A 20483-nucleotide genomic window follows, 5' to 3' on the forward strand; every position below is an offset into this window, starting at 1 on the left:
CAAGAATGTGGTAAAATGAGTTCCATTGACAAATGTTGTAGGGAATAACAATTCAGATTATACAAAAGCTATAAAACCCACAGTATGAATAAGAGACCATTTTAGGAAAGGATTCAATAAATCTAGTTCCTTTCCCAAAGAAAGACTTAATATAACTTCAAACTTTATAAACCTTTATAGGAGAATATTGGCTCCTTTTAAGCATTGAATTTAGGTTTGATAGGATTTAATGACAAGAAAGTAAATCATGGAGAAGAAAATCTTGAAGTTAGAATAATTATCACAGAAATTAGTACAATGAATTATTAAATAATTAATGATGGTTCTTAACCAAGTCATATATTTCTGCCAGGTTAGTGCTCTGAGTTAGAATGAACCCTTGTTAATTCTTCTGTAGATATTGGTCCTGGTCTATGTAGCAAATTTCCAAAGTCATATTTACATAATAAAGTCAAAGTCACTGAAATCTTACAATACATAAATTTATAACTGCATGTTTCCTTTTCTCTGCTATGTATATGCCTGTCCAATGTTGGATGGTTGATAAAGTCTCTTTATTTTGGTCCCCTTTAGTCAGCTACCATGGAATTAGTGAGACTTTGTGACTACACAGTTACTGGGTTTTCTGTTGAACAGGCGTTTTTCTTTCAAAGACTTGCAGAAAAATAAATCCTCTTATTAAATTCTCCAAAAAGTCTATATAAAGCTATCACTTTCATTTTTAAATTTGTGTTTAGAATATATTCTAAATATATGTATATTAAATACTAAAGAAACACCATATTTGTATAAGAAATATTTACTTTTCTGTTTTCAAGCAAACCAGAAAAACAACTGTATCATCTATTTCAAAATGTTTAGTCTTTCAATATTTTTTGTTTACTCCATAAAATTAAAATTTGGTTTTCAAAATTTCCAAGTGATTATCAGAACCTGAACTATAATCTGTCCCTTTACATTTTGCTTATTACTAATAGTTTCCTTTGTTTTTTTGGTTTCATGAATGCAAATAGGGAGGAGCAGGGAATAAATAAATAAATAAATAAATAAACTCTTTATGAAAGAATTTATAAAACATTTATATTATATATGTTTATATTTATGTATATATAACATTTTAAATAGAAAAAATATCATGTTACTTTTTCTGAGCTTATATGTTCAATTAAGGAATTGACTAGTTCCTATTTTTTTAAAATGACCTTTGAAGAAGAAAATTTAAGAACAGTGTGTGTACATGTGTCTTCATTATTGATGTAAGATCATAAAACTCAATCTATAGACATATTGCAAAGTGAGAAATTAAAATCAAATATGCCCAGTTAGGTTTACTTGTGCTTTTTCTTTCTTGAAGTGAAAGATGTTTTGTTCATTGTTAATTTTGAACAGCAAACACTAGGGGATAAATAAACAGGCATTTATCAAGCTTTTTAAGATCATCATTTCTCAGGGAAGGTTGAAAGGAAATAACCATAGTTTTATTATTGCTGCAATTTACTTTTTATTTACAAAGCATTTCCACATTCGAATATAAAAGCAACTTCAAAATGACCTGCAAGGGAGTCAGAAAAAAGAGTAGCCAGTTTTGCAGATCTAGGAAAATAAATGACTCGCTCTCCACCCCTATCCACACTGCCTTCCTCAGCTCTCTGCTGCTTTGGCAGAGTTTGTGATTTGACTAAATTGTTTTGACCCTTTAATCCAGATTTATATTCAATTTCCATAGAATTCTCAGCTTTTCCCTGATTTTAGCAAAGGACTTTGAAGCTCTATTAGAAGTCATCTTCATATTATACCATGAAATCTTGCATTTGCAAATCCAAATGTATTAGATAATATTCAGTACAGTGTGGCAGTTGCAACAATAGAAATAGTAGTGGCAATATTCTTTTTTTTTTCTTTTTTTATTATTGGTTGCTCAAAACATTACAAAGCTCTTGACATATCATATTTCATACATTTGATTCAAGTGTGTTATGAACTCCCATTTTTACCCCGTATACAGATTGCAGAATCACATCGGTTACACATCCATGTTTTCACATATTGCCATACTAGTGACTGTTGTATTCTGCTACCTTTCCTATCCTCTACTATCCCCCCCTCCCCTCCCATCTTCTCTGTCTACCCCATCTACTGTAATTCATTTCTCTCCCTTGTTTTTTTTCCCTTTCCCCTCACATCCTCTTATATGTAATTTTGTATAACAATGAGGGTCTCCTTCCATTTCCATGCAATTTCCCTTCTCTTTCCCTTTTCCTCCCACCTCTCGTCCTTGTTTAATGTTAATCTTATTCTCATGCTCTTCCTCCCTGCTCTGTTCTTAGTTGCTCTCCTTATATCAAAGAAGACATTTAGCATTGTTTTTTAGGGATTGGCTAGCTTCACTTAGCATAATCTGCTCTAATGTGGCAATATTCTTTTCACTATTATTAGCATAATATTTATTGGATGCAAACAATGAGCTATGCCTGGTGGCATCAGACATTGTCCCTTTAATTCTCAAGATATTCTTTTGTTTAAAGGATGAACAAGATCCTTGTATCCTAGTATTCAAATTCAGGTCAGAATTCATTTACCATCATATCAGGAAATATGTGTGAAAAGCCTAAACTGATAATAGTGTTTGTTTTCTATTAACAGAATAAGTGAAAATTTGAACACTCTTTTACTTGGTTTATTTTAAAATTTTAAAAAATTCACCTTTGTTTCTACTTTGTCATTTCATCTGAAACAGAAGGTTCTTGGGTGCCATGACACAACAATAGTTTCCAAATACAGTTAGAATATTTCCTTTTATCTGATTCTCCTAGCCATTTTTCTAAAATAGGGCAGATGGAATTACTTCTTCTCCTTAGAGCTAAGGAACCTGAATCTCGACTGGAAATGTGTAGTCCAATTTCAAAGACTGGAAAATTCAGCACTAGAACATTCATCTTATATTCCTATTCCACTGGTTTTATTCAGATTTTTTGTTGGTTCTTTTTAGTTATACATGACAACAGGATTCATTTTGCCTTAATTATAAAACCATAGAATATAATTTTCTCTAATTCCATCTTCAGGACTTCCACATTTTCCTTTCTCTCTATCCCTGTTCCCTCCTTTCTACCTTACTGATCTTTCTGATATTTACATATAGTTTTTTTTTTAATTAGTGCTTTGTGGACATACATTGCCTTTTCTTTTTTTCAATTTGTTCTTTTTAGATATACATAACAGTATACTGTATTTTGACATGTTATACATAAGTGGAGTGCTGTACTTAAAAAGCTGGATCAATCATTTTATAATCTACTTAATATATCCTACATGTCTATGTTCTAGCCTCTGGGATATGGGGATAAATTAACTTGGATGCTTTCTTTGTAATGAGAAGCAGCAAAGTGACCACCTCCTATACAGATTGATTATTTCTTTATTATTATTATTGTTGTTCATTTTATTATTATTTATTTTAGATTAGAAAGAGATGCTGTGATCCCTCCAAAACCAAAAATAACCAGCAGCTATTTGATAATATAACTTGGCAAAGAAAATATCAAGATTTTTACATCCAGAACTCTGTAGCAGGATTTGATTCTTATTTCAATTTTTGTATGATAATTTTTCCATAATAGAATTGAATTAAATAAGTCTTAAGATACATATTGACTGCCTGCCCACTGCTGTCCTAATTTTTTTGAAGGTCAAACAAAGTCAGCTAAACAAATATTGAAATATGTTGTACTTGTCTGGGAACATATTTTGTCCTAATTCTTCCACTTGCTGTTGCAGTAGATGCCAAAAATCGCCCAGCAGAACCTCATAGTGTGTAAATATTACATTTTTTTTAGTGAACATAGCTGTTATAATAGTAACTTAGAATGCAGTTTTTCAGAATCAACTGAGTGTCAGAATCAGTGTCCTGATGTCAAAATTTCCTGAAACAGTATTTAATGTAGTACATGCCTGGTGTCTATACTCAATTCATATTTAAAATATGCATAATAGATAGAAGCATGAATATTCCCTACGAGCTACCTAGAAATGCAGAACCTCAGGCCCCATGCCTTACTGAGTCAATATCTGCATTATTTTTCTTCTCCTTCTCCTTCTTCCTTTTCTTATTTTTTTTTTTTTTTTCATTTTGATACCATGGTAGTGGGGATTGAACCCAGGGGCACTTAACCACTGAGCCACATCCTCATCCCTTTTTCATTTAGAAACAGGGTTTCAAGGAGCTGCTTAGGGCCTCACTAAGTTGTGAAGCTGGCTTTGAACTCAAAATCCTCCTGCCTGGATATCCTGAGCTGCTGGGATTACAAGTGTGAGCTACCATGCCTGGCCAATATATGCATTTTACTAAAATATTTGGGTCCTTCATATGCCCACTAAAATCTTAAAATTATTGCAAAGGCTCTATACCCCAGTCTTCCTTGTTGTTAGTGATCAGGTTTAAATTAAAGCACCAAATAGCAACTTTCCAACAAAGTCAATATTATTTTGACTTTATGAGTGAGGAAACTGAGGCAAGAAGTAGTTTAACAACTTGCACACATTCACACAGCTAATGCAATGCAGAGATCTGTTTTAACCCAGTTTTATGGGACTTCAAAGTTGTTTCCATTTCTACTGCAGTCGTAGCCCCCAGTACTAATAAAGAAGTGTGTCAGAGCCATTTATTGATTTAGTCTTCACTTTGAACACGCATATTGCTGTTTCTTTTTTTTAAGAATTAGGAAGTAGTCTATAGATAGATTGGATAGATGATAACATACAGTTTTAATAAATATATCGTGATTTTTTATACTCTTGTCTACCATCATATTTATAGTGGTTCTGAAATATTTTCCACAATGTTTTTGTTTATGAGGATACATAATTGCTCTGAAAGAATTTAAAGAAAAACAGGACTTGGCTTATTTTGCTGTTTATTTCTTATGTGTTGAAAAAGAAGTGTGTGTGTGTGTGTGTGTGTGTGTGTGTGTGTGTGTACGTGCATGCACCTATCTTTTTAGAATTCATGCTTTAGTACTTGAGGAAATTATCATGGAAGGTTGGCATGGCTATGGAATACCACCTAACCTGGTTCTATGATGTAACTTTCTTTCAGGTTGCAAAATTATTTTAAAAGAATAAAAAAGTGGATGTCCCAAAATCCAATGGTTCTTGACAAGTCAGCTTTTCCAGACCTTGAGGAGTCAGACTGCTACACTGGCCCCTTTAGCAGAGCACGGATTCACCAGTGAGTTCCTGTCTCTTCTGTCACCTGCTTTTGTGTCTTTCATTATCTGTGATTTGTTTATAGAATAAAAATTCCTGTGACCATTGTTATTGTTAACCAAATGGGGTCAGCTAAAAAAAAAAAAAAAAAAAATTCTGCTCTTTCTTTGCAAACCCAAGAAACCAGACTGATCTTTGAAAAGCATCTATCAGATCACAGAGAGGCCTTACTTAATCTCCCATGCCCATGGCTTCCCATTGTACTTGTAATAAAATTCAAATGTCTTTCTTATCATCTGCCTGTGGATGCAGATGCTGCAGTTCCTTCCCAACACTCTGACTTCAACTCTGCATTTTCCACATTTACTTAATCCAGTCATGAAAGCCTTGGTTCAATGAATCAGCTACTGGTGTATCATCCCAAGCCAGAACTTTTATTCTTGATGTTCTCATTGCCTGACATGCTCTGCCCCCAGACCTCTGCATGGCATTTTCCCTCTTATTATTCTGCTCCCACTCAACATTACCACCTCAGAAGACCTTCTCTGAACACTGTGCCTCTGGGCCCCTATTCTCTGTGCCATTCTCCTGTTCCATCTTTCTTCATGCACCTTACATGTAATTTTGTTATTTATATGTTAGTTTTTAAAATCTGTTTTATTCCTCCATAATGTAAATCCAGGAAAATAGAAACTTACCTGCTTAAGAAATATTTTTTCAAAAATGCTTCCTCAGTCTCTAAGTGAGAAAATCATCAGAATGGAGGATATTTCTTCTGCTACCTGTAATTAACAAGATTCTGAATTTGGTGCATCCCAATACAGATAAAACATAGACACTGTAAAGAACTCATAATCTAATAAAATAGACAAATGTACATATTAAGTGTAAATCAATATTACGAAAGACACAAATATGCATTAAGAGGGAAGGCTCTTGGAAACCTTTTCGAAGGAAACAACCCTTTACAACTGATTAAAAAACAAGGGAGTAAGGAGGGGAGAAGAAGAAAAAATGTTGAAGACAGGGCAAAATCCAGAGGAAAAGAAGCAGACAATTTGACAGTGATGATAAACTGAACAATTTAACAGATGATCAGATACAAGAAGCCAGAACTGTAAGAAATAGGACTTGAGTTTTACGTTGTAATACGAGCATAGAGATCCATGGAGGGAAATGAGAACTTTAATTATGCTCATAATGGAAAGCTCCTGACAGGCTAAAAGTAGAGGACTACTCTAAGGATCAGAGTTATGCTTTCTTTAAAGTATATAAAAGGAAGGGGGGAAGTTGATTGTCTAGTTATGAGGACATTCTTCTCATAATGCCACCCAGAAGAAGTGGGGTAGTGCCAAAGCTGGAGAGGTAGTTCAGTTAGATAAGTTACTTTCTGTGGCAATTATTTGAATGTTGAGGGTGAAGACAAAGCAAGGATTATAGCAGACGTAATATTCAGAGGAAGTGCCTGACGAAATGGTAGTCCATCATTCACAGAGATAAAGCAACTGGAGAGGGGAAGTGTCAGGAGTTGAGTGAGACCCATTACACTCTGTTTTTTATTTTTATTTTTTTGAGACTCCCAGATTATGATAAAGTAGATGTTGAAACAGATCTTTCCTCTTTCTTAGGATCCTCTTTTGCACTTTACATCATAGACATTTGCATGGTCACCTTGCTTCTCTTTCCAAAAAGGGACAATACAAGGAATGAAACAGAAAAAAAAGATTATGTATGGATCTTTGCAAAGTCTTGAAGATATGATAGCTAGATTGCAAAATGTGTCAGGGGGACCATTTCCATTTTTAATGCATCTATTTGGAATTAAATTTCTTAAGGTAGTACAAAATTTATGTGAGCCAGTAGACAATAAATTTTCTTCTTATTCCATGCTAAAAGAGAAATATTGGGTACCTAGATTTCCCTATAAACTTAAAAAAATACTTAGATAAACATTTTATAATTCTCTGTATTCGTATGTGTGTTTTTTTCCTCTGTCAATTTATTTTTTTAAGAGAATGACTTCTCTTCTGACTTACTATATTTCATATGATTAGCTTTAATGGAGAAAACAGATGGTGATTATTTAGGAACTAACTGTGGCTGGATTCTGTGCTTTTCTCTGAATATTAAAACCAATTCCTTCATCTTAACAGCTTCATCATAAACAGTAAGGACACCTTCTTCAGCAACGCTACGCGAAGCCGGATAGTTTATCACATGTTGGAGCGTACCAGATATGAAAGTGGAATATCAAAAGTGGGTAAGAACATTATTTGCAATCATAGAGAAAGTAGATTTTAATTATACCCAGAACTATTGTTTATTTTTCAAAAATTGAAACTTTGTCATTATTCGTTAAATGTGAGTGTATAGCAAATTGAACACAAATTCTATAAACTTTCTATTTTGCAGATTTCAAATAAGTTTTTTTGAGAACATTTGGCTAAATGTATCAAAATGTGCAAATACTTTAGAAGAGAAATTTTATTTCTTGAAATATAACCCAAAGTAAATAATTGGACTTTTGAATGAAAATATATGTAGAAAGTGGTTCATCATGAATAGAAAATGACTAAAACAGACTTAAAATTTCCACACTAAGGAATGACTGCATCCACTTAATCAATCTATTAAAAATTATGAGTATTATTCTCCCTTAGCACAAAATTACCAAGCATCTAGTACACACTAATATTATAAAAGTGAATGAAAGAAACTGTGCTCATAGAAACTAGTTGAGTTTTCTATTTATTGACCTTGAAAGATATGTGTAATGTATTAAGTGATTTTTTTAAAAAACGAGATTACCAAACTGTAAGTCTAATGTAATTCTATTTCCTAAATACACATACATAGAAAGAAAGGAAGGCTTAGAAAAATATGTAAGAAACTCAGAGATTATCTCTGAAAGACAGACTATCAAATCATTTTAACTATCTACATTTCTGCTTTGTTTGACTATTTAGCAGTTTGCTATAACCTGTATAATACAAAAGAAAATTGAGAGCATATCCCCCGAAAAAAAAAATAAATAGAATTACAGATTTTTCACAGAGCAGAGGAAAAAAAAAAAAAAAGAAACAAACAAGCTGGCCTTTTACTTGTAAGGCTGAAACCTAACATTGAAGAGATCAAATATTAGTCAAATATCCTAAAATTCTTGAAATTAAAAATAGGCAGTCTTTGAAATGTGTACCAGCTCTATTGATTTGCATTAAAATGGAGTTCCACATAAGAAATGTGAATTGTGTTCCTGGTTTGCCAACATTTTAAAGAGGAATGTTCAGATTCTGCTTCTTTTCTGATTAGCATTATTTTTTTATGATGGAACAGCCAAAATAATAACCTTAGACATCAAAACCATATGAAAAACAATAAAAATCAGTCATAAATGTTCCAAAGAAATAAAAATAAGAGAAATCCAGAATATGAAACGAGAAAGTAACTACATAATACTGCTATGTGCTTATGTCAATTTTAAGAATAAATATGACATTTTAAATGACTAAAATGTAGAAAATACAGTACACACAGGAGAATTTAAAATTTAAAAATTTCCTAATTACTCTTTTCACTGTCACAAATTTGAACTATATGAAAATTACAAGAATACATTGTTCAGAATTTGTCATTCTGTTAAAAATTACCATTATGAAAATTTCCTCAAGTCCTTCAGTACTGTTTGAAAACTTTAAAGAGCTATACAATATTCTATAATAAGACTTTATCAAATCATAATTACTTACTGAATACCTAATATAGTTGTAAAGTGATAAAGGATTCCTTCATTTTGTGTGTACAATTCTTTCTAATTCTTAATTAATATAAACAATATTGCAACAAAAATTGCTGTCTAGAAAGATTTCCCAGTGTCTGTTCCCACCAGGACTTCTATGTGAGTGTCTACTACACTGCACCCTCAGGGAGATAGGAAGATTTTGAGTGTCTTATGTTGTTATTTATGTCGCTTTGGCTTAGAGTTAAACAAGGACGGACCTCTCAATAAAATAACTTTTGAGATTGCTTTAGGAGTGTAAAGTCCCTTTGATTTTGATCAAGCTTTGTTATTTGAAGGGGAAAAATGTTGTTCCTGGCTCAAATGATCCCAAATAACTGGGTACCAAAGCTCCTCAAATGTTATGAGATGACAAGGTGAAGCCATGTGTTAGCCTCTTGTACATTTACATTTACTAAAGGACACAACTAAGTTTAGTGTTGCTCTCTCTCACAATCATATTGTACCCACAGATGTACGGGCTATGGAGGTCATTAGGGTTATTTTACATTTTCAATTAATTCCTTGTCCCACATGCAGTATGTGCTCCAGAAGGAAGTCTCTATGAAACTGACTCAAGTATTATTTTTTTTTATTTTCTTTCCAGGTATCCGCAAACTTATAAACAATGGCTCATATATAGCAGCATTTCCCCCACATGAGGTAATTTTGAAAGATAATTTCCATATAAAAAAGGAAAGAAAGAAAGAGAGAAAAGTTTTCCTGCTTATTGCTCCAGACCGTTGCTCTCCATTTGAGTTTGGCTGCTCACCCCAGCAGAGTTCAGTCACTGTGAACCTGGGCCTTCTGAGATCCCAGTATGATCTTGGGTGTATATGCTGGTTCCTCGCTCCAAATGTCTTCTGTAGTTACCTCCTTTGAGGAAACCCAGACATAGAGAGGATACTCATGCCAGTTATGCTGACCATTGACTTCTGTAGTAGCAGAGAGTCCATTCTTGATTCAACTTGAGATCTACACCACCCGACACAGGGCAGGTTCCTAGTGCATGCTTAGTTCTTGAGGATATCTGAAATCTAAAACAAGCCTACACCACAATCCTCCAGACCATTATCTACTTGTTCCTGGACAGATTATTACACCCCTCATCTTTTTTTTGGGGGGGGGGCATTTAAAATATTTTATTTATTTATTTTTAAATTGGCAATTATAATAATATGTAACAATGCCCCCTTTCCCTTCCCTCCTCTCTCACGCTAATCAACTTGTCTACTCTATTGATCTTCCTATTATTATTATTACATTCTAATGATATAATGCTAATGTCTACTTCAAGCTATAGTGGGCACATGTGACTATGGGGTTGGCATGTGACATAGTATTTAAATTTTCTGAGCACTGCTACTTTACTTCTAAAAATGGAATAATAATATTATATACCCCTTGAATGTTATTGTCAGAAAAATAGGATAATATAGATATAGGGCTGGGTGTATGAAACACACAAACATATTATTGGCTATTGTCATTTCTATTTTACTATATAAGGAGGTATTTCATAATTAATATAAACAGCTGAGTTTGGTTTCTTGGGTTCAAAACTATGAAAACTGTGCTGTTGATCTTAACTTTCTTGAGCTTCAACTATCATTTATTTTTAAAAATTATATATACATATTGAGATCTACACCACCCCACATAGGGCATACACATACACACACACACACACACACACACACATTGGAAGGAGTCTGGCTAAAACACTGTCAAACCATAACAGTATAATTGATTGAGGTTATGGAACAAACTCAAACCAATGATGTAATTGGTATGCTAAAGTTTAATGTCTAAAGCTCAGGAATCTATGCTCTGATCACTAAGGCTGGGAAAGTCATGGATTTTGGGAGAATTATCAGTAGTTATTGAAAGACAGTTGAGATTTTGGTTCAGTGTCCTTTTCCTACCCAATCTGAGGGCAGTCTGTACATTTTCACAAGCAAATCAACTTTTTCCAGCAAATGCTCCATATGGAGTACCTAGATCTTTACTTCCATTTCTTTGGCTTCTGATATTTTGGCTTTAAATGCCTAGGCTTCCTGAGAGAAGACATCTCTGGCTGTACTTCAGTCTCACTTCCACTCTTCCCTAGTTAATAGTCTATTTTTTTAACGGTGACATCCTTATTACAATTTCGGGGCACTTGCCAGCCACAATTCAAAGTATCCTCTATCTACATAGGAACTAATAGCTCTGGTTGGGAATATTTGGCCATATGCAAACTACCTGACAGATTTTTGAGAGAAGATTTAAGGAATTTTTTAATATTTTAATTTTTGGAATATCTTATCCAAAATAAGATTTGAATATTCTACAGTTTAAAAATATGATTAAGGCCTCATCCTTTTCAAATGAGCACTTATTTGATTCCTTAGTATCTGTAAGTGTAAGAAAACTTTTCTTGAAATGGATCACCTCTCAAATCAGGATAATACCCTGTGAACTGGAGTAACCTTTTCCGGCACTAGGGCACTTCTTAAAGTGGAATAATACTCTTAATTTCTGAACTAAATATTACAACAATTTCTCTCATTGATGGATATTGTATTTATTAAAAGAACTTGGGTTCCAACAGTAAAACCTGAATTCTATTTACTTAAGCAAAATAGATCAAAATTGTTTTTAAAAATGTAGTAACTGAAGTAATTGAAGAAATTGTATTTAAGTAACTAGGAGATTATTTCCAGTGAAGGAGTCATCTACCACATCATTCCACTGATAAACTTATTTCTAATCTCATAAACTTTCAATAGGTTGCTAAGGAAATAAATAGCTCTTATTTCAAATGTCACTAAGAGAATGGACACCAATTTGTATTATTTTATCTGTTTCAGGGAGCTTATAAGAGTAGCCTACCCATCAAAACCCATGGACCTCAGAATAGAAGACATCTGTTATATGAGCGCTGGGCACGCTGGGGAATGTGGTACAAGCACCAGCCTCTGGACTTAATCAGGTTCTGCAAATGAACTGACAATGGAAAGCAAATTGCCCTTCCATTGCCATTTTCTTAGAATTGCTTTTTGTACCTACCTTGTCACCTGTTATCAGTGAGGATGCAATCTAGAAAAAGAAACTATGATTTTCAGTGGCAAGAAATAAATTCAGGGACATAGTTACATGGGATAGGAGAATTGAGAAATCAAGCAGGGCTTTTAAGTCAAGAAGGGATTAGGAAGAGTGGAAAATTACTAACATCCCATGGATGAGGGAAGAAGTGCGTTAATAGAGTCCAGTACCTGGGCACAGCCACAGCACACAGCCCTGAGAACACCAAGAAGAAGAAACGATCCTGGATTATCTCCTTTTTGTACCTTCAAATCTTCTAGTTTCTCCTGACCCAGCTAAACCGGAAATTACTGACAGGGAGCCTGGGTAATTCACCACATTATGAAAAATCGAAGCAAAAAGAAGCAAAAAAAAAAAAAAAAAAAATTGATCTGCGAGTAGAAAGGAAAATGACCAATGTGGCATCTATGCATATCTAGTGGCCCCTCAGAGCTCACAGGGGGCTGATTCCAGGACTCCTCTTCAAATGTCATAATCCATGGGTGCTCAAATCCCATATATAAATTTGTGTAGCATTTGCATATAACCTATACAAGTCCTCCTGTACATTCAGTCATCTCTGAGTAGTTTCAAATACCCAGGATGATGTAAATGTCATATACATTATAGGTCTTTGTTTAGGGAATAATGGAAAGAAAATAGTCTGTATTCAATGCAAACACAACTATATAGGCCAAGCTACATTTTCATCTATGGTTGATTGAATTCTTGAAAGTAGAACCCAAGTATATGGAGGTCCCACTATATTTATCTTTCAACAAAAATGTATCATTTACTCTATTCCAGGAAGTATGTTCTAGTGGCTTACTGTTATAAACTTGAAATACAATCTTTAGAATTATAGCCAAGTATGGTAGTTTGCTCGCCTGGAATCCTAGCGACTCAGGAGGTGAAGGCAGGAGGATAGTAAGTTCAAAGTCAGACTCATTAACTTAGCTAGACCCCATCTCAAAATTAAAAAGGAGGTTGGAGAACGGATCTGAGAGTGTAGCTCTGTGGTAAAGCACACCTGCATTTCAATCCCCGGTGCCAAATCAAACAAACAACCAAATCTAAAGCTGGAACAACCTGTGTGTTAAGTAAAAAGGAACAATCTTTAGAAGATGGGGAACCTAACAGTAGGAGAGAAGTTAGAAAATTCTTACTGTTTGTACCAGAACTTTATCAACTGTATGACAGTGAACGTTGCAAGTAGACCTATTGGAGAAATAACAGCTGAGTAGGTATTGCAATCTCCTTGTTTATTTGCTATTTCTCATAGAAGCTATGCTCATCAGCTGAAGACAATAAAATTCCCTCATTCTCTTAGCTTCTTTCAGTCTTTCTATGATGGCTACTAGTGAAGCAACACACAGGCTTACAGTAGCCTAGAGTCTTACAGAGAGGAAGGAAACTGAGGATTGGCAGGTAGTTGCTTTAAGGTGTTATATGCTTAGGACACTGAAACATGAATGAAGGTCTATAGAAACAAGAGCAGGGACCTCTAAATAAAGGTTAGAGAGGGAGTTCAGGGAAGGCTTCCTGGAAGAAGCAATATTAAGTGAAGAACCAGTGCAGGTTGACAGTGAAGAAGTTGATGGTTGTTTAAGTCTTCCACAAATGGGGAACAACATCAACTAAGGTCTTTGCTGTGTTCTTTGGAAACTGCAGAGTTGAGTTTTGTTGGGGAGGAGATGACATAATGATGTAGATCATGTTCAGCATAAGGATACTGACTGAGAATACAGATTGGGATGGAAATCTAGCCTGTCAGCATCCACTGAGAGGAGAGATTTTTCTAATTTGCCCATAATGCAATATGATTTAGCTTAGATCTGTGAGTAGAGACTTAACGGGATGCTCCTGGGAGAACAAAGAAAGAAGAATTGGAATATAGAAAGTCCTAATAGCATATTAAGAAATTTGGCACAGAAATAGATACACTTGATAAAATCTCCACTATCATTGCCCCTGTAGTGTTTAAAAGTAAATGACATCACCATTATAAGATTCATTAAGAAACAGGATTGTTAGATACCTCAGATGGAACTGAAGGGGAATTGAGCTGCTAGCCTCAAGTTTCCATCTGAAATTCTGATTAGTTGTGACATCAGTATTTGTAAGGTCATTTAGGACACCTTAACTGGAACTAACAATGTGCTTTCTCGTGCAGGCTGTACTTCGGTGAGAAGATTGGGCTGTACTTTGCTTGGCTGGGGTGGTACACTGGCATGCTGATTCCTGCAGCAGTGGTTGGCTTGTGTGTGTTCTTCTATGGATTGGTTACAATGAATGAAAGTCAAGTAAGGTAAGCTGTAAAGAGATTTATAAAAGGTATTGGCATGTCTTCTGAATGGGCAAAAACTTAAGGATAATGCTGATCAGAAAAAAACAATAATAATATTACATTTTATTATTTATTTGATTATATATATATATATATATATATATATATATATATATATATATATATATATATATATATTAGAGAGAGAGAGAGAGAGAGAGTGAGCGCTTGTTTGTTTGTTTCTATTGAGCATTTGTTTTCTCAGTCCTAGGGATTAAGCCCAGAGCCTTTCACCTGCAAGCCAAGGATAATCAACCACTGAGCTACACATCCCAAACTATTTTTATTTGTTATTTGAGTCAGGCTTAAAGTTAAGTTGCCAGGCTGGCCTCAGCTTATAATCCTCTTGCCTCAGTCTCCCAAGCAGTTGGTATTAACCAGCATGTGCCACCATGCCAGTTTTTTTTAATAGGAGAAAAGCATGATAAAAAGATCATTTTGATATGTTTTTTAAGTAAATTTCACTTAGATAAGTTCCAAGACTGCTAATCTTGATGCCAGATTTCACTTTCAAGTATATCCCACATACCATTCTAAAAATAGTAGCAAAACAGGATTTGACAGAAGTGAAACTTAACATCAGAAAGGTGATTCTTTTGTTCAATCCACAGTGACTAAAGATTTAGAAATAGGAATACATTATTCCTAGAAATACTAAATTATTACTCACCAGAGACAGGAGTCACCTAGGATTAAAGAATCCTCTTGGCAGTGTGTTCTGTTTAATATATTTCACAAGGATATTATCAAATTCAACTTTATATTAAAACATAAAGAAGCTCTTCCCTCTCTTTTAATGTTCAACACTTTGTTCTTCTGTTGGGTGCGTATTTCAACCATAGCCTTCCTACCCAGCAGTAATCAGGATAGCTGTTAGTGTGACATTCTTCAGAAGATCCTAAAAGTTAGTTTCCCTGAATTCCCTTTAAAAAATGTGATATGCACATGTTTGTATTTGCTTATGTGGAACCATATTGCCTAAAAACAAGTTATCTTTCTTGTCCTAGAGCAGAATCCTATTCAGTAACCAAGTTACTTGATTTGATGTCCCAGAGTCCCCTTTTTGTTCTTTATGAAGCCAAGTGATAATAAGCATGCAAACAAAGAGACAACTTCTGCTCATGAGCTTCAGAGTTTTGTAAATCATTCTCCCTGTGGAAAGTGGCATGTTTAAGAACAAACTTCTGCCCTCTGTGAATATCCCCCTTTATTCTTTCCCTATTGGGCTTTTCCCTGAGTGCTGATGAGACTCAGGGGAGATAGTGTGAGTTACATTATCTTAAAAGGTAAAGCCCTCTTTTTCAATGAATTAACAAACATGGAAGAAGACTCTTCCCTAGCTGCTGTTCCAGTTGGTTCCCGTAGAACAAATCCACAAAGTTTTGCCATGAAATATAGATACTTTTCCTTCTACCCCCAGGAAGCTGAAAATGATCCAAAGGAATGAAAGGAATAGATTTAGTGTTCCTATTGATTTATGTACCAAAGAAGTAAATTAGGCTTCTTTTGTATGAAATAAGTATGCCTTAACCTTTGATATAAGAAGTGTTTTAAAAGGTGCTAGAAAAATCTTTTATTCTGCACTCTATGGTATTATATTACTGCTACTCCTGTCACACTATAATTAAGATCCTGTCAGACTTTCTATTCTCAACCAAGATACGCAGCACTGAATATCTTGACTTTCAACATTTTGGGACTGAAATTTTCCATTCAAGGTGGCAGACGTGGTTGAGTCGTAGGTGTTATCATGGTGGGGGTGGGGAGGGGGCTAGGTTTTATTTTGTGTTGATTCATGTTCATATTATTTTATGAAGCACTCTCTCTCTCTTTCTCTCTCTCTCCTTCTCTTTAGTTCAGGGTAGCAAAATGTTGAAAAGCTGCAGGTGTGGGACTACTTATTATGATCCTACCAGATATGACAACTAAATTAAAGTTATATTTCTTAATTGCCCTGTAGTTATTTGTGGGAGCACATAACAATCAGTTTTATATCACTGTATGTATCCATACATGTGCACACTTGCTTTACAAAGCCAAATATATTCATTTTTGTGCCCGGGTGAGAACATTTTACAGGATTTTAAGAGTCAACAAGCAGGTACCTGTGACATGCATCTTAGGGACCTGAGTTTCAGGACAGGTAAGAGAGTAGAAATCCCAATTTTCTAATCCATTCCTGCTTCATTAGCGTCAGAATTTATCTAAAAACTTATGTGGCCCTCAGTATTTACCAGTCTTACGAAAGCTTTTGCTTCCGAAAGAAATCCTCAAGTCCTCTAATGAGGCTAACCTTAGCAATAAGGGGTTCTTCCTTTTGTGAACCACCTGGGATATGCCAGGTAGAATATCAAAATCCTATTACTAGTATCCCAGTCAGATACTAGCCTTGTGTGGAGACAAATGCACCTCAGGGAAGTAGGTGATTTGTTCAGGGAAATATGTCCGAGAAGGACGCAGTTAAGTTTCAAGCCTATGACTGATACTTAAAACAACATGGTGAGAACATTTAATGTGAAATCTACTCTCTAAACAAAATTTTAACCACACAAGGCAGTTTATGTGCAGTGCTGTACAGAAGATATCTAAAACTTACTCATCCTGTGTAACTGAAATTTTATACCCATTGAGTATGGGCTCCCTCCTCCTTTCCCCCAAAACCCCTGGCAAATCACAAATATACTCTTCCTTTTTTGTATGTTTGACTCTTTTAGATGCCCCATGTAAGTGGCGTCATGCAGTGTATTTCCTTCTGTGAGTGGTTCATTTCACTTAGCATTATGTCCTCAAGGTTGATTGATTTTGTCATATAAGACAGAATGTTCTTTCTTTTTATACAGCTAAATAATATTCCACTGTACTTTTATGTCATATTTTCTTTATCCACTGATGAAATAATATAAATTAGGTTTATTTCTATCTCTTTGGAATTTTTAATAGTGCTACAATGAATATGGGAGCACCATAGTTCTTCAAAACCCTGAATTCATTTCTTTGGAAATATTTCTAGAAGTGGAAAGGATGGATCATATGTAACTCTGTTTTTAACCTTCTGAAGGACATCAACACTGCCTCCATAGCTGTGCATTCTTTTAGATTCCTACAGTGTGCAAGGGATTCAGTTTCTCCACATCCTTACCAACATTTATTTTTCGTGTAATTAAAAAAATATAATAGCAACTTAGGCAGGAGGTGTAGCTCAGTGGTACACTGCTTGCCCAGCATGCACAAAAGTCTACATTTGATTCCCAGCAAGCAACCTTCAAAAAAAAAAAGAATAAATATAAGAACAATTCTAGTAGGAATAAGGTAAACTCACTGTGGTTTAACTTGGATTTCCCTGATGATTATATTTGACTTTAAAGTCAATGCTTTATCCATGCTGCCACACTCTTCTTCCTCATACCTATTTTTATACTCTTCTCCAAAAATGTACAAATTGAGCAGAAATTTCCTATTCTGTGCTTTGTCATGTTAACTGAGTCACAGGAAGCATCAGGCTCCTGGAGAGCGTGGGCCCCAATATTCACCCCCGATTAGACATATTGCTCCTTGATTTCACTATCTTTAATGGGTAGTAATTATTCTTTGGGATCAGCTATTGATAGATACATATACAGCAACAAATCTAAAACCAAAGTAAGCCACAACTCCAGTGGTAGTGTGTCAAGCCCTGCAAAAGAAGCTAAAAACCACTCATGATAGGGACCTGTCCCTCCCTCTAGTGGTTACATAAAATCAAACAAATTGGGATAGGCGCAAATCCCTTATTTTAGTCTAAAAAATAAGGAAAGTGGACAAGATGACATAGTATAAACCAGCTTGAATACCTATTCTGATGGGATTCCAAAGCATGACAAATGGTGGCATTTGTGTAACAAGGTAAATTATGATAATAAGCACATTTTACTGAAAAATTACTTCAAGAAATGTTGATTCTTCTCATTCCTAAAATTTACTAATTTTGCTACAAGGAGATACGATCTTCTCTTTCTTTTAGGTTTTTAAAATGCATGGTTTGTAGGTTTCCTTTCTACAGACTTCTGATTACTAATACGATGGGAGGTGTAAAATTGAGAGTAGCATATATAAAATTGATTCTATCATCATCACCATTAGTAAATTATTGATAGAAAAATTAATTTTGACATAAAACAAATGTATTCCTTTTTATATATGTTAAAGTCGATTGCAAACTGGATCTATAACTAAAAAAAAAAAAAAAAAAAAAGCCTGAAGTCAGCTCCTCAAATTGCCTTTTGCTAGCTCTGTAACTTGAGCAGGTCTTTAAATTGAGCCTTGGTGTCTTCTCCTTAGAGGACATAATTACCATTATCTGTGATGTGGGTGAGGACTAGGCAATGTAGCAGACCTAAGTCTACCTTTTTCCACTATGAAGTATTATACTGCTGTCTGGTGTTCTTATCTTGTATTCTTACTTTGGCTTGAAGTTCTGTATATCCCGCATTGAAATTCACACACATTCTTTTTTTTTTTTTTTTGCTTACATATATATATATATATATATATATATATACTTTTTAAAACAGCAAATCTTGCTACAAACATTGTCAATTAAACTTGTGTTAACAATTGAATTAACAGACATATTTTCTAAAGTCTTTAAGCTTCTTATAAACTCTCTGGAGTAGATTTATTTAAATAAAATTTACTGGGAGATAAAAAATTAGAAAGGGTCATGTATGACAGATAAAGACACGTAGTGTCCTCAAAATAGGTTGTTTTGAGCTCCTAAGTCTGTAAGGCTTTTCGGAAACTGTTATTGATTCCCTGCTGTCACAAAGCCATCTATAATGTATGCTGAGGTTTTAAAAAGGTAGTGAGCATAAAGCTGGTGAGATAAATGTCATAAAGTTACATCCTAGTTGAGCATATATTTAAGTAGTAGAATCTATATCATATGTGTATGTCAAGGTGCCATGTTCAAAAGATCAACTCCTTCAATTTCCGTTGAATATTCTGCACCAATGATATGCACTGCAGTGTGTACTATAAATTGTATGAACCCTGAGCTTGAGAAGTCAGACTAGTTTCATTCCAGCTTATCCAAGACTGTGAACTTGGTTAAAACTCACTTGTACACAAGATTATCCTGAATGCCACAAGATCATATATCAAAGTGCCTTTATAGTAACAAAAAGCTCCATAAGTGTCACATAAATGCAAACCATGACCCATTATCATCACAATATATCAACAGAGAACAAAGAAGTGAACAAAAAAATACTATATCACAAATATCCTCATCCATAAGTTGAAACCATAACTTCTTCTTCTCCTGCTCCCCACTCTGTACTATTTCTATTTCTTGGCCTCACCACCAAAGTTTGCTGCAAGAGCTGAGTGACTTTCATGTTTTTATTTTCTTTGATTTCTCAAGCCAGGAGATTTGTAAAGCCACCGAAGTCTTCATGTGCCCTCTGTGTGATAAGAACTGTTCCTTGCAGAGACTCAACGAAAGCTGCATCTATGCCAAGGTGAGTGTGGATCTTCACATCCTCTCCTGAATCTTGCTTTGTCTAAGTAGAGGATCCTATTTTTTTTTTTAACCCAATTTACTATTCCCAAGCATTCTAATAGCCTTTGATACCGGAAACAGAGTCAATCTGCTGAAATTCCAAAGAGTAGACCTTGAGTTGAATATCTTTGTATTCCTTTGTTTTTATAGCCAATAGTTTCCCCCACAGACACAAATTTCCCCTTGAAATTATGTTTAGGTCTTGTAGGAGAAGAACAATTATTTTTATTGCTGATGATTAAATTTGATTCTTCCACAAAAACTCATGAAGATAAAATACTTCTAATTATACAGAGAAAATGAAATAGCATACCCCAAATTTCCAAACTGCTGTCTATTAGAATCACCTGAAGGATTTTAAAAATACTTCAAAAACCCCTAGACCTCAGCAATTAAAGCAAATCTTTGGATTTAAAACCCAGATATCATCATTTTCTAAGATTTCCCCAGTTATAACAATGTTCATACAAATTTTAAAAACATTGGCTTTTACAATTATTTTTTATATCTACAACAGTTGTATTAAAGTATAATCAACAAAGTAAAATGTA

The 20483-nt window shown here is 34.5% G+C and overlaps 1 protein-coding gene across 1 annotated transcript in view; it reads left to right on the plus strand.

The window, feature by feature from the left end:
- Positions 1–20483, plus strand: part of Ano3 (anoctamin 3) — a 399369-nt gene that overhangs the window by 294391 nt on the left and 84495 nt on the right. The window contains exons 8-13 of the mRNA XM_076846993.2: positions 5096–5227; positions 7359–7465; positions 9588–9643; positions 11833–11954; positions 14220–14354; positions 19795–19891. Of these exons, the coding sequence (XP_076703108.2) occupies positions 5096–5227; positions 7359–7465; positions 9588–9643; positions 11833–11954; positions 14220–14354; positions 19795–19891 (649 nt within the window). The remainder of the gene's footprint in view (positions 1–5095; positions 5228–7358; positions 7466–9587; positions 9644–11832; positions 11955–14219; positions 14355–19794; positions 19892–20483) is intronic.

The sequence above is a fragment of the Callospermophilus lateralis genome, chromosome 2 (assembly GCF_048772815.1).
Source record: "Callospermophilus lateralis isolate mCalLat2 chromosome 2, mCalLat2.hap1, whole genome shotgun sequence".
Taxonomy (NCBI): Eukaryota; Metazoa; Chordata; class Mammalia; order Rodentia; family Sciuridae; genus Callospermophilus; species Callospermophilus lateralis.